The sequence below is a fragment of the Pristiophorus japonicus genome, chromosome 10 (genome assembly GCF_044704955.1).
Source record: "Pristiophorus japonicus isolate sPriJap1 chromosome 10, sPriJap1.hap1, whole genome shotgun sequence".
NCBI lineage: Eukaryota > Metazoa > Chordata > Chondrichthyes > Pristiophoridae > Pristiophorus > Pristiophorus japonicus.
Window position 1 is genome coordinate 112,308,894 of NC_091986.1, and position 15,393 is coordinate 112,324,286.

At 45.6% G+C, this 15,393-nt stretch overlaps 1 protein-coding gene across 1 annotated transcript in view; it reads left to right on the top strand.

The window, feature by feature from the left end:
- The first annotated feature begins 2,180 nt into the window (after positions 1–2,180).
- Positions 2,181–15,393, top strand: part of ctsc (cathepsin C) — a 44,756-nt gene continuing 31,543 nt past the window's right edge. Inside the window, exons 1-4 of the mRNA XM_070892002.1 lie at positions 2,181–2,409; positions 3,309–3,454; positions 5,300–5,460; positions 12,118–12,273. Coding sequence (XP_070748103.1) covers positions 2,247–2,409; positions 3,309–3,454; positions 5,300–5,460; positions 12,118–12,273 — 626 coding nt within the window. The 5' untranslated portion in view covers positions 2,181–2,246. The remainder of the gene's footprint in view (positions 2,410–3,308; positions 3,455–5,299; positions 5,461–12,117; positions 12,274–15,393) is intronic.

The following is a 15,393-nucleotide window of genomic DNA, read 5'->3' on the forward strand; positions in this document are numbered from 1 at the left end:
TTAAATGGTGAGAGATGAGTAAATGTTGGTATGCAGAGAAGGGTTTGGGTGTCCTTATTCACAAATCACAGAAAGTTAACATGCAGGTACAGCAAGCAATTAGGAAGTCAAATGGTATATTAGCCTTTCGTGCAAGGGGAATGGAGTTTGAGTAAGGAAGTCTTGCTGCAATTATATAGGACTTGGGGTGACCACGCCTGGAGTAATGTCTACAGTTTTGGTCTCCTTACCCAAGAAAAGACATACATGCCTTAGAAGGGGTACAATGAAGGTTCACTAGATTGATTCCTGGAAAGAGATGGTTGTCCTACGAGGAGAGATTGAGTAGATTAAGCCTATATTCTGTGAGGTTTAGAAGAATGTGAAGTGATCTCATTGAAACGTATAAAATTCTTCGAGGAATTGACAGGGTAGGTGCTGAGAGGTTGTTTCCTCTAACTGGAGACTCCAGAACTAGGGGCCATAAGCTCAGGATGGGGGGTCACCATTTTAGACTGAGATAAGGAAATAATGGCCCAGAAATCCCACTCGGCTGCTTCCCGCAGGTGATCGGGTAAAAAACTTTAAAAAGCGCACTTACCTGAAGCTGCTATGCCCACGCGAGTTCCCGGTCCTGAGGCCTCCACTGACTGCGCGTCGCAGCGTGTGCACGTTAGGACGTCCGCAGAGCTGGAGCTGCAGTCACATGGCTCTGGGCAGCCAATCAGGTAAAGTACGTTCTGATTCAGAATAATGGTCACTCCGTAAGTTGGAGTTCCCATTATTATGAATGAGAACCCCCCCAACACACAAAACATTAATAAAATATAGAAAAAATACACAACATATTTAACATCAATTTAAATTAAAGTTATTTATGTATTATTAAAAATATATATTTTTCCAATTTATAAAAAAGTTTTTAAAAATATGCTTTAAAATAAATTTAACATAGTGGGCAGGGTTTTAAAAAATAAAATGTGCATTTTTAACTTTATTTCTTATGTTTTAAGTATGTTTTAAAACTCTTACACCTGTAAAAGTAGGCTATGCTTTTATCAGGCGCAAGAGTTTTCAGGACATTTGCTGGGCAAAATATGAGTAAATACCACAATCTTGTCTATGCAAATATTCTGGCTGCCGAGATACAGAAGATCAGAAAAGCCTTTTTTCAGCGCATGCACATTACATGCTGAAAACCGGCTTTTGCGATGCCTTCCCGGGTCCGTAGACACTCCGTACGGAACCGGGAAGCTGGAATTTCTTCCCCATTTCTTCAATCAGAGGGTTGAGAATCTTTGTAATTCTCTACCCCAGAGAGCTGTATACACTTAGTCATTGAGTATATTCAAGCCTGAGATCGATTGATTTTTAGACAATAGGGAATCAAGGGATATGGGGATAGAGTGGGAAAGTGGAGTTGAGGTAGAAGATCAGTCATGGCCTACTACTTCTCCAATTTCTTATGTTCTTTTATAAGCTAGTCTCACCAAGTAAGGTTTTTCTGCAGTGACTATGAGTCATAAATGAGTGACTAATATGTCGACTGTTCGGCAACATAACCACACGAAACTGGCGTGACCACAACTTGACAACATTAGCAAGTACACTCAATGTGATGCGGGGCTGAGTTTCCCAGCCAACACTTACCGTGCCCTGGGTCCTGTGCATGCGTATGCAGAATAGAAATGTGAATAAAGGTAATGTGTGTTTAGTATATAAATCGCCCGTAACTGAAACAAGTTGTCACATTCAGTTCTGACCAACGCACTATTTGTAACAGTTCAGTTGTGAAAGCAGTGTATTAGGTAGAGCAAGTGTTCACATGTAGCAATAAACCCTTCCTTCAAAGTGGAAACCTTTGTCATTTCAGATGCTTTAAAAAAATCCATCATGTTTCGTTCCTACTTTTAAATAATTTGCAATCTGCTAGTGTTTTCTGGTCACTTGTCTCTCTCAGCTTCAGGAAGGAAATAGTAAATAAAAACCCATAAGGAAATCCCCGGGGCAGGGACCAGGGCCAACCCGACTCTGGCAGCAGCTGCCGACAGTGCAGGAGACAACAATGCAGCATTTTCTCCTCACTTTCCCCTCACACTCCACATTTTGATCATAACCTGCGAGAAAGAGGCGGACAAGCAGCCACTTTTTGCCCAAACCACTCCCGGGTCACGTGACCAAGCACATGACTTTTTGGGGAAGTGATCACATGACCAAGGATCTCTATAACTCCCGAGTCAAGTGTGAGCGGCTCGTTCTCTGCGGCGATGGCCAACTGTTTGTGGGTCGTGTCCCTGCTCTGTGTGCTCGCAGTGGGCACCGCTCTCGCTGACACGCCGGCCAACTGTACTTACGAGGACCTGCAGGGTACCTGGGTCTTCCATGTTGGGCGGGAAGGGCCGGACCGAAATGTCGATTGCTCCAAGATGGGTAAGTGAGGGAGCGATCTCTCGGCACACTTGGCACATGGGTCTTTCTAACATTCTGCCGCCCTCATTCACCCAGGTTTTACTTTGAATGAATTAAACAACTTTCCGAATGAGTTCAGTTATCAATAGGCAGTCCGACCGTGTTCGATATTTGCAACAACATTTAAACTTTTTTCGGAGTTAAAAGTATGCTTGTGTTTAAAGCTACCTGAAGAATGGTAGCTACAAGTTACCACACTTCAGTCAATTTGTTTTGTTGCGGAACACACACAAGTTAATTGCTTTTAACAATCTTTGGAGGTGGGGAATGTTACTACTTGTATCACAGCAAAACGGTCACATAATGGCAGGAGAGTTGGACCAGCTGAGAGTCGGCACTGGCTCGACAGGCTGAATGGCCGCTTTCCGTGTCGATTCTAGCTTTTTTTTAAAGCTGCAGGTTTTAGTATAAAGCTTTCACTCTGCTAGGCAGGAAGGGCTTAAAAGCCCTCTAAAATATTCACAGAAAGCCATGAAAATGAGGTAAGTGTTTCCTTTCCTCTTGTAAACGGGTTGCCCATTTGCCTGTGCTTGTTTTGCACAATCTCTGAACTCGCGTTCCACCCTCTAGGGCTGTTGGGAAGAGTTAAGGATCGGATTCTGGGGCAGAAGCTCGGAGGGAAATGGCTGTCTTAAATGGGAAGCATTTATAAAGTTGAATCCACACTCCTGTCAGGAGTTCCTCCCTCGGCAATTTTGAAAAAAGTGCTTAAAGTCTTTGTTACCACTTGCAAAAACAAAAGGAGCTATTTGCTTTCAAAATGCATATATCCTTTTGCAAAAATGACTCTTGAATGTGTGTGTGTGTGTGTGCACATTTTTAATGTGTAATGATGTTTTACAATTTTTGTTTTGCTGAAGGCTCTCCTGTAAAAAGTGTGACTGTGTATCTCCAGAAGCTTGATGTTGCTGTGGGCGATCTTGGGAATACTGGTTTCTTCACCTTGATTTATAACCAAGGTTTTGAAGTGGTCCTTGGTGATTACAAATGGTTTGCTTTTTTTAAGGTTGGTCTCAATTTTTATGTATAAATATGCTAAATATAAGTCAGCAATATTCAGTGTTTGCACCCATGCCTCTGTCAGAAGGTCATGAGTTCAAGGTTTGAGCACATAATCTAGGCTGACATTTAAGTTCAGGACTAAGGTAGTGCTGCAGTATTTGAGGTGGTGTCTTTCTGATGAGTTAAACTGATGCCCTGACTGCCCCCTCAGGTGGATGTAAAGGATCCCATATTAAAGAGCAAGGGAGTTCTCCTGGTGTCCTGGCCAATATTTATTTCTCAATCAACATCACTAAAACATGTGTCTCATTGCTGTTTTCAGAGTACTTGCTGGTGGGGTGCCTCACCAAGTGACTGTGTACCTGCAATTCTCCAACATGTACTGTCGGTGACTTTTTGATGTGCACTGCCAACAGGTGAGGTTTCCTGTCACCAGCACATACTTGGAAAATAGGCCCTTTCTGGCCTCTAGCACGATTTGTGAATGAACAAGGAGTTTTCTTGGTCTCCTGGTCAACATCCCTTCCTGAGCCATTGCCACTAAAAAAAACAGATTAACTGTTCATTTGTCACATTGCTCTTTGTGGTGCTGGTACGTAATGGCTGGCAAATTTACCTTAATTTAATATTGGCAGCATTTCAGAAGTCACTTGTGCATGCAAATTGACAGTGAATTTGGTTTCCATAGCCATGACACAGATTCAGTGAGCCATATCATAATTGTGAAGAGAGGAAGGAGATGATGACACTGTCCCCAAGATGAAGTCTTTGGGGCCCCTGTGGTGGGATGAAGTCGACCAGAGTGTGGTGTTGGCTTGCAGTGTTCATTAAGCAATGCCCAAGTTTAAAGTCAGCGGTGGAGAGTATCCATTTAGTGCTGTTTGAATGTCAGCTCAGGTACTGGCTAAGGCTGTCAAGCAGAAGTTCATTTTTGGTCCAGTGGAGGTAAATGGTGGCCTCTGGTGTTTGTATGTTGGTGGACCAGCAGAGGAGTGAGGAGCAGTGAGTGAAATACAAGGATGAGCAGTGAAGATCAGAGTTAGGGAGGGTGAAGAGTAAATCCACAAGGTCCATGTAGGTGAGTCAGTTGGTTCAAGGAGAGGCTGTTGGGTGGTGAGGAGCACAAAAGTTACTGGTCCAAGGAAGTCTGGTGAAGGATAATGGAGGAGTTATAAATGGAGCAGAAAAAACAGCCAAGGGAAGCAATCGGATAGGAACACCATTCAGAATAGGATAGGAACCGTTCAGAATGGTTTGAGCTAGCGTAGAGTTTAATAAAAAAAAAATCTCCTCCAGAGGAGCAGAAACTGGTTGCAGGAGCAGGCTAGGTAGTGGAATAGAGGAAGTCGAGTAGAGAATACAGTCTGTGTTGAAATTGGTGGTGAAAGAGATTACAGTAAAGCTGAGAGTCTAATGAAGAAATGGAATTTGGCCTGGGAGGATGTGAATTTTTGCCCAGGACCCAACATAGCAGCAGAGTAAAGCTGATATTCCAGCATTGTGGGAGATGAACACAGTAGGCCAGAAAAGGATTACATTAAACTTTTGGAGTAGCAGAGCTGAGTTATGGCAGCTGAGTAGTCCATGCAGAACAGTGCAGTTATGGAATCATTTTAAGAATGAGCTAGATGCTGTGTGGTGGAATTGGAAGAAACTAAATTTTTCTGGATAATTGAAGAATGGGTTGTGGAAGGCCAATGTCACAAGCCAGGGAATGTAACATTTTGATAGTGTATATAAATTTAAAAGTGTTACCTCTCTTTGTTTAAAATGATCATTGTGAATATTGGAATGCTAAGTATGAATAGATGTTAATTGTGTTTTCTTTGATCTTGGTATCCATTAACAGTACACGAAAGAGGGTTCAAATGTAACCAGTTATTGTCATGAAACACTCCCTGGATCGGTGCATGATACGTTGGGTCGAAACTGGGCTTGCTTTGTTGGAAAGAAGAAAAACTCTTTGAATGTTCGAACTAATGTAGTTCGCTCAGATAAGGATCTGTCACGGTAATGTTTTTCTGTACTTGATTTGACATTTAATTCATGCTCTAATTCAAACTCCTCAGTCCTTCCTGTGTTTATTGCCCAATCCTTCAATCTCATTGGTTAAGGAAATGCCGCCTTGGTTGCCCTGCTCATTCCTGACCCAGATTCTCTTTCCCTCACTCTGCTGTAACAGCTCACACTTTCAGAAACTTTATGCAAAAATGTTTTGAGCTGAAGGGTGCAGGGGCAAGTCAAGCAGATGCTCTGCTTTGGCAAATTCTGGCCCATTGTTTGGATTTAAGTTCTCTGCACTGTTATAAAACACACAAGCTACTTGTAACTGGTTTCAGCTTTTACCAGATTTGACATTGCTGCCAAGATGCAACAGAGTTAATCAAAATGAATGATAAGACTCTTCGTTCCATTGCTATCTGCCAACTGTTCCCTGTCAGCAAGGAAATACACAAGACTAATTAAGGAGCAAGTTTCTGTTACATTGCATGGAATGATGCAGCCTGTAGGCATTGCAAATGAAAACCTGGAACTATACTTTCCCTAAAGCCCCTCACCGCCTGATTTGTCGCCCAGAAACATCACTCCTCCATCATCATCGGCAGTCCCTCGGAATCGAGGAAGACTTGCTTCCACTCCTTAGGTGGCTGAACAGTCCAATACGAGAGCCACAGTCCCTGTCACAGGTGGGACAAATAGTTGTGGAGGGTAAGGGAGGGTGGGATGGATTTGCCGCATGCTCTTTCTGCTGCCTGCGCTTGATTTCTGCATGCTCTCGGCAATGAGACTCGAGGTGCTCAGCGCCTTCCCAGGTGCACTTCCTCCACTTAGGGCGGTCTTTGGCCAGGGACTCCTAGGTGTTGGTGAGGATGATGCACTTTATCGGGGAGGCTTTGAGGGTGTCCTTGTAACATTTCCTCTGCCCACCTTTGGCTCATTTGCTGTGAAGGAGTTCCGAATAGAGCACTTGCTTTGGGAGTCTCTTGTCTGGCATGCCAGACACGTGGCCTGCCCAACAGAGCTGATAAAGTGTGATCAGTAATGATGCTCCCCTGCCAAATCAACTTTACCTTTGCCATCTGACAACTATTCACCCTCAAACCTCCCCCCCCCACACCCCCCCCCCCCCCCCCACAACCTACCACTGTCTAAACTCCCCCTAGCCCTAATAGACCCTAAATCCCTTCCTTAATTCCTAATCCTGCAAATCCCAAAATCCGGGCCTACCTCAGGCTTCGCTCCAAACCTCCCATCAGCGACAACTATCAGACTACAAGTAACATCTGAGCCTCCTTCAGCGTCAAACTGGACCTCTTCTCCGAGAAACGCCACTGATGCTGACAAAAATTTCCATAATAAAGGTTTAAAAAATATCGTCTGGTGAGAAAATGGATCTTGCACCAAGATTTTCGTTGGTTAAAGGCGAAACTAGGTGAAATGGGCAGTTCTTGCCAGAATGGACAGTAAGTACTTAAAATTTAGTTTGAGGCCGCAGTTGGGCCTAGGGAGGGGGGGAAAACTCAATATTTTTTCACTAACTAACAAAAAATAAAAAGTTATAAAACATTTTCAAGATACTGTTTAACGTAATCGCTGTTTTAGAATTTAGCCTATACTTGCTTTTCTTTGCAGGGTACTCACCTACTGCCCTGTTTCAGGCAGCTTTTTGAGGGCAGTTTCCTCAGCGGTGTATGGGTCTCTGTTGAGGCAAAACTTCGATCCTGGCGATTTTCATGGCAGTGCACACGGATGCATGTGCCTTTTCAAAATGTGGGCAAAACTTTTTAAAAGAGGAAACTTTTGCCGGGTGGTTTTTCATCAAAAAACAGCTGTACCGTCAAATGAAGGCAAAAGTCTAGCCCCTAGTCTTTGTCCTGTGACATCCTACAAACCATTCTACTATATGTAACAGTAACCACTGCTGTGTGATTCAATACTACTTTTACAGAAATACTTAATTTGGTTCACTTGGAGAAGTAAGCCAATTCCAATCTTGGCCAGGCACCAGCAGATAGTTTGACGTGTCTAAGCCTATTCAAGTGGCCCTTGAAGTCCTTCTATTTTGAAATTCACTTACAATCTGCATCTTTGTCAATAATAAAGAAGCAACTGGAAGTAGAATTTGTAGTGAATTGTCTGGCTGTGCAATAATAACTTGCATTTATACAATGCCTTTAATGTAAAATGTTATTGGGTACTTCAGAGGCACATTGAGCCACAGAAGAAGGGATGATCAAGCTTAGTTGACCAAGGTTGGTTGACCAGGGATTTTTAAACAGGGCCATAAAGGAAGTGGGAAAGGTGGAAAGGCAAAGTGACTTGGAGAAAAAGTTCCAGAGTTGCACAGCTGCAAATGGGGGAGGGGGCTGGGCTAGGCTGACATGAGGCTGAAGTCAGGGAGGGTGTGACATTGGAAGAGTCTACAGGGCTGAGTGAGTAGGGTTGGAGATTCTGAGAAATCTATCACCAAGGAAAATAGTTTTGGGTATTTGGGTAAGACCAGGAGCCACTGTAGGTCAGCAAAGACCTACATGTTTAATGTAATTCCACATCAAAGCTGTGAAAATAAAAATAATTCAATGCCCTAGTAGATCATGTTGCAAAAATAATTCTAGTGGTAGCATGGATAAAGGGATGGCTGAAGAAAAGAAAACTGATTGATGGATTTTTCTGTGTGCTGTGTATATAAATGTAAGCTCCAGCCAGTGTATTTCATAATGCATGGTATACGCAAGGCCAGCAGTGTGAGATTATTTGCCTCAGCTTTATGTTGCTGAGAATTTTGCTCTCGCCCAGTGGACCAGAGTTTAAAATCTAGTGAAAATAATTGAGTCATAGAATCTTTGTGAAAAGTAGGATATAACTTAACATTTTGTTTTACGCAAGCATTTTCTGCATACTGTACAAGGTTTTCTCATTTTACAAGGAACACTTTGAATTGATTGCATCTGTCTTTGAAACTTCCAGAATTGATCCTAGCTGAAGCAATCCTACTCTTAACTTTTTTAAATGTTGGAGTTTGATTATCTAGAGCTACCATAGACTACAGTATAAGAGTGGGAGACACCGAGAATTCATGCTAAATCCTCTCCTAACTTGATCTTTAATCCTTGCAAAGTCCAATCAATTATTCAAGATGCATTTCTTTGTCATAATAATGGGAGGACAAAAAATTGTTAAATTGCTGACATGTTTTTCAAAACATATCCTTTGCAAAAAAAATTGTAGCACCCAGAAGATAATGTACAATTATGCTAAATAAAGAGCTGCTCCCAGCCAAATTTATGCTTTCCAGTATGTGGTGTATAGAAATGTTACTTTTAGGACTCCTTTCTGTCTTCTATGCCAGTTCTTCACAATCAACTGCACTTTTCTTCCTTCCTTGTCTGAAGCTTGTTCAGTGGTAAATTTGTAATGATCAAACTGACCCCTCTCCCTCAAGTCTTGGCCTCCCCCAGCCGTTAAATGAGTGCAAATTACATTTGGGCTCCGAAGAAGTAGATCAGTGTTGCTAACCACTACTTTTCTCCCTTGGGTAGGCTGAAGTTGAGATCATGTGAAAGCTGACTTCATCCCCTCCATTGCTGCAGTCAGTTTCACAAGCAGCTTCCTGTGATAACTGGAAGTTAAAGGAAGTCGGGTTTGAGTTCAGAGAGAGAATATATATCACAACAGGAACAGCTAAGTGATTTTAAAACTGGGATTCAAATGGAATGCGAAAAGTTAAGAGGGGGCAAATGAGTGAAGAACAGAAGAGATAAGTACATGTGAGAAAGAGGTGGAGATATTTGCTGTACATAGTTTGTGAAGGAAAAAGCCAGGCTTAACAGGAAGGTGAAGCAAGTGGTAATTGAGTTTTTAAAAAAAAAAAGTAAATTATAGCATTGGAGAAGATGGTAAATGAGATTGCAACAGCAGACAAAAGCAAATAGGTTTTTAAGGGTGTGAATATAGTATTCAGCTTGGTAAGTGAGTCCTCGTAGGCCTGTGAAATAGCCAAGCTATTGCCAGACCTGGAGCGTGAAGGATCACAGCTGAGGACCAGCAAGGTCATAATGCAATGGAAATGAGTGAATTGTGGATCATTTGCACTAAATTGGTGAAATGGAGGACGGAGACAACAAAGGATCTCTAGTAAGACAGTGCATGGGGTGGAAAGTAACCAACCGTTCGTCAAGGTGATCTATTAAGGAAATAGAAAAGATAAACCTGGAATATTTAATTAATTATCTTTATCATAGGCGGACCCTCAAATGAGGATGACTTGCTTCCACGTGAGTTCACAGATGTTTCAATGGAGGACCCGATATTCCAGTCCTGAACTCCAGTTGAGGGGGTGGACGATGCCTGTGCGTGAATTTTTTTAATGTGTGGTGACCGTTCCACATCAGCCACCACACGGGCTTAACAGAGCTCGGCCTTTATCCAGTGGCAAGGGTTAACCAGGACGACTGGAGACCTGCTCTGCTGCACGGACCTAGTGCGTGCACATATCGCAATGTGGGCTGGCCCGTGCTGCCCCTGGGCCCTCGACTCTTCTGGGCCCTGTACCCTCATTCGTTGCACCTCCGCCACAATGTTCCAGGGCCCGGCGCTCCAGCTCTAGCCTCGACCTGCGGTGGTATTCGAACACAGGTCGGGGTGGCCCATGATGTTTAGTCTCCTGGGCTAAAAAGACTTCTAGCCAGGGGATATAGCCTCAAACTAACAATGTTATTTAGGGCCGGTCAGAGGGAATCTACATATGGAATAGAATTCCAGGAAGGATAGTGGAGATAACCCTGGAACCTTTTAAGAAGCAATTGGATGCTGCAGTGTGGTGACGATAGGACCTTGGATAAACTAAGATGGGCTAAATGACTTTCTTTTTCTTGTGTTCTCGTAGCTGACTCTTGAGACTAGGTTGCAGCAATCTATTGGTGGTAAATGGCATTTGTTTGTAAAACAGCAAGCTTGCTATATCATTGGTTTAAAAAAAAATGACAACTTCAACTGCATCTGTTAATCTGGTCTGAGCAGATGCAAATATTCTTAAAATGAATCATTTGTAAAGTAAATCACTCGTACATGATCTTCAGTGTGGCCATTTTTTATGTATGGGGATTGGGGTAGAAAAGAAGGCAAGCAGGAAAGAGACTAGATTGAATGCAGGAATTGTTCCACTTTTAGCCTTCATGGGAAGCTATAATTGACTCTTGAATCCTCATTTGATCTGATCAGTAGTGACTATCTAATTCTAGTTCAAAATGTAGTTTTCAAGTGTAAAATTATTACTTTTTTTTTTAAACATTGCAGCTAGCAGAATTTAAGTTTGAGCTGTTTTTTTTTAAGATTACCCAGAAAATGTGCTTTTTCTAAATCCGTTCTGAATTTTTTTATTAACTGGATAAAGCCCGAAGATGCATCCATGCATAGAATTTGGGTGGGGGAGAATTTGAGACCAGGGCAAAGGGAGGGGATCATAATCAAAGCCCTCAAAATTGGGGTGGGTCTCTGCATCTGTCTCATTAAATACACGGCAAGAACTATTAAAGCCATTATTTGGGGCGGGGAGAAGATGGAAGGGTAATTTTGAGTGACCCGATAACATGAATTAGGAGTGGGCCTGCTCTGCCATTCAATAAGATCACGGCTGATCTTTGACCTCAACTCCACTTTTCCATTCTATCTCCAAGCCCCTTGTTTCCCCTGGAATCCAAAAATATCTCTCCTCTCCCATCCCCCCCCCCCCCCCCCACCCCCAGCCTTGCATTTACTCAATGATTCACAGCCATTTGGGGTAGAGAATTCCAAAGATTCTCAATCCTTGAGTGAAGAAATTCCTCCTCATCTGTCTTAAATAGCTGACCCCTTTATCCTGAGACTGCGTGCCCTAGTTCTAGACTCTCCAGCCAGGGGAAACAGCATCTACCCTGTCAACCACCACCCCTCAGAATCTTGTATGTTTCAATGAGATCACTTCTCATTCTAAACTCGAGTATAGGCACAATCTGCTCAATCACTCCTCATTGATTCCGGGATATGAGGTTGGTGCAGTGAACCTTTGTTGCAAGTATATCTTTCCTCCTACAACGAGTTCAAAGCTGCACCGTATTCCAGGTTTGATCCCACCAAAGCCCTGTACATTGTAGCAAGATTTGTAGTCCCCTATCTTTTTTAGTTTTAAAGCCCTAACTACAGCCCTAGTTATTCAGTTAGCCTGGACACTGGTCCCAGCCCAGTTTAAAGTGTAGCCTGTCTAACAGAACAGCTCCCTCATTCCCCAGTACTGGTACCATGAATGGAAACCACTTCCTCCTACACCACTCTTTGAGCCATGCATTGAATTCTCTGATCTGCTTGTCCCTATACCAATTTGCACGTGGTTCAGATAACAATCCAGAGATGGAATCTTTTGAGGTTCTGTGTTTTAATGTGATGCTATATTTCAGAGCAATATCTGCTGTTGTCCATATTTGCAAACCATATGTTCGCAAACATTTTCATGAATGTGGTGCTCTTAGCTCGGATTGTTTTCTCTACTTTCCCCAATCTATAAAAAAAAGGTTTTTACACTGAAATGCTTGTTCTGTTGCAGATTGGTTTAATATTGTATTTGCAATGTTGGAATTGTTTTAATGGCTTCTTCTGATTCTTGCCCCCTGCCCCATCCCCCACCCTCAATAGCCTGTCGGAGAGACCCTTTATGTCTAACTTGGATTTTGTGAAAGCAATAAATACAGTTCAGAAATCTTGGACAGCAAAAGTTTATGAAGAGTATGAAAAATTCACCATTCAAGATTTGATCAATCGAGCCGGTGGTCATAAATCTCGGATCCCAAGGTAGGTTTTGTGATGCTACACAACAGTACTGTTGTTCATCAAAGCGCTCTGCAATCTTGCAACCATTTCTCCAACAGAACTGTATAAATGTCTGTCCAAGCAGAAAAAAGTTTTAGCTAATTTTCAATGCAAGAATGTGCAGTTTAAAATGTACTGTTAATGCTCCCTGAACTGGGAAAATGCTTCAATTTATTTAAATATTCCATTGATTTTACCTTTTGTGCTGTAAAAATGGAGAAAATATCCTTAAAGGAGGCAGACAGTTGTGGATAGCAGAACTAATACAGTTTGGGGATGTGATGAAAAAAGGGAAGGCTAAAAGTGAAGATGATTGACAACATTTTACTCCATTCACTGATTGAATAGTGTGTAAAGTGATTGCCATTAATTCTAAATTACAATCTAATTGATATTGTCAATTCCAGAAATTGTATTTTTAAATGTTTTTTTTTTAATTCCTTCTTTTTCCTACAATGCCCCACTAAAACTCTTGCAAGTACATGGGAAAGACTAAGGGCCCAAGTTTCGAGCCGCGCCAAGAACGGCGCAGTCCCGACCTGGATGCCTGTTTTTCGCGCCACAAATTGCGCCTAAAAAAAAAAAAACCCTCCAGATTCTCCACCTCCCTGCAGGTCCTCTGGCCCTCGGCGCAGCGCAGCAGGAACTGTAGGGGGCGGAGCCAGGTCCTGCGCTGAAAACAGTGCTGGGACCTCTGCACCTGCGTGCTACAGTGGGCACACAAGTGCAGTAGCTCCAGGCGCCCGAAACTGTGTGGGAGGGGCCCGAAGCACGCAGCCCCTAGCCCTGGCCGAATGGCCTCACTGGGGCTGCGTGAATACGGCTGCTCCCACGGCCAGCTCCTGCTTCCTGCCGACCCGACTCGACACCCGCTTCCCCCCCCCCCCGCCCCCGGATCCGACACCCTTTTTCCACCCCCCCCTCCCCCCGGCCCGGACTGGATTCGACCTGGCCTCCCTCTCCCTCCCTCCCACCACCCCCCCCCGACCCAACCCAACGCCACCTACCTAAATCTGGTGCTGGGGACGGGCCCTGCCCCAAGTCGTGGGCCCGGCCCGTTCAGACACCCCCCCCCCCCCCCCCCCCCACTCTTCTCCTTCTCATTCTCTCTCCCTTCTCATTCTCTCTTCCCCCCCCCTTCTCATTCTCTCTTCCCTTCTCCCCCCCCCTTCTCATTCTCTCTTCCCCCCTTCTCATTCTCTCTTCCCCCTTCCCCCTTCTCATTCTCTCTTCCCCCCTTCTCATTCTCTCTTCCCCCCCTTCTCATTATCTCCCCCCCTTCTCATTAGCTCTCCCCCCCTTCTCATTATCTCTCCCCCCCTTCTCATTATCTCTCCCCCCTTCTCATTATCTCTCCCCCCTTCTCATTATCTCTCCCCCCTTCTCATTCTCTCTCCCCCCCTTCTCATTCTCTCTCCCCCCCTTCTCATTCTCTCTCCCCCCCTTCTCATTCTCTCTCCCCCCTTCTCATCTCTCCCCCTTCTCATTCTCTCCCCCTTCTCATTCTCTCTCCCCCCTTCTCATTCTCTCTCCCCCCTTCTCATTCTCTCTCCCCCCTTCTCATTCTCTCTCCCCCCCTTCTCATTCTCTCTCCCCCCCCTTCTCATTCTCTCTCCCCCCCCTTCTCATTCTCTCTCCCCCCTTCTCATTCTCTCCCCCCTTCTCATTCTCTCCCCCTTCTCATTCTCTCCCCCTTCTCGGTCTCTCCCCCCCTTCTCGTTCTCTCCCCCCCTTCTCGTTCTCTTCCCCCCCTTCTCGTTCTCTCCCCCCTTCTCGTTCTCTCCTTCTCGTTCTCTCCCCCCCCTCTTCTCCCCCCTTCTCTTCTCTCCCCCCTTCTCGTTCTCTCCCCCCTTCTCGTTCTCTCCCCCCCTTCTCGTTCTCTCCCCCCCTTCTCGTTCTCTCTCCCCCCTTCTCGTTCTCTCCCCCCCTTCTCGTTCTCTCCCCCCCTTCTCGTTCTCTCCCCCTTCTCGTTCTCTCCCCCCCTTCTCGTTCTCTCCCCCCCTTCTCGTTCTCTCCTCCCCTTCTCGTTCTCTCCCCCTCTCGTTCTCTCCCCCCTTTCGTCTCCCCCTTCGGTTCTTCCCCCCTTCTCGTTCTCTCCCCCCTTCTCGTTCTCTCCCCCCTTCTCGTTCTCTCCCCCCTTCTCGTTCTCTCCCCCCCTTCTCGTTCTCTCCCCCCTTCTCGTTCTCTCCCCCCTTCTCGTTCTCTCCCCCCCTTCTCGTTCTCTCCCCCCCTTCTCGTTCTCTCCCCCCTTCTCGTTCTCTCCCCCCCTTCTGCCCTTCTCGTTCTCCCCCCCTTCTCGTTCTCTCCCCCCCTTCTCGTTCTCTCCCCCCCTTCTCGTTCTCTCCCCCCCTTCTCGTTCTCCCCCCCCTTCTCGTTCTCTCCCCCCTTCTCGTTCTCTCCCCCCCTTCTCGTTCTCTCCCCCCTTCTCGTTCTCTCCCCCCTTCTCGTTCTCTCCCCCCCTTCTCGTTCTCTCCCCCCTTCTCGTTCTCTCCCCCCCTTCTCGTTCTCTCCCCCCCTTCTCGTTCTCTCCCCCCCTTCTCGTTCTCTCCCCCCCTTCTCGTTCTCTCCCCCCCTTCTCGTTCTCTCCCCCCCTTCTCGTTCTCTCCCCCCCTTCTCGTTCTCTCCCCCCCTTCTCGTTCTCTCCCCCCCTTCTCGTTCTCTCCCCCCCTTCTCGTTCTCTCCCCCCCTTCTCGTTCTCTCCCCCCCTTCTCGTTCTCTCCCCCCTTCTCGTTCTCTCCCCCCTTCTCGTTCTCTCCCCCCCTTCTCGTTCTCTCCCCCCCTTCTCGTTCTCTCCCCCCCTTCTCGTTCTCTCCCCCCCTTCTCGTTCTCTCCCCCCCTTCTCGTTCTCTCCCCCCCTTCTCGTTCTCTCCCCCCTTCTCGTTCTCTCCCCCCCTTCTCGTTCTCTCCCCCCCCTTCTCGTTCTCTCCCCCCCTTCTCGTTCTCTCCCCCCCCTTCTCGTTCTCTCCCCCCCTTCTCGTTCTCTCCCCCCCTTTCTCGTTCTCTCCCCCCCTTCTCGTTCTCTCCCCCCCTTCTCGTTCTCTCCCCCCCTTCTCGTTCTCTCCCCCCCCTTCTCGTTCTCTCCCCCCCTTCTCGTTCTCTCCC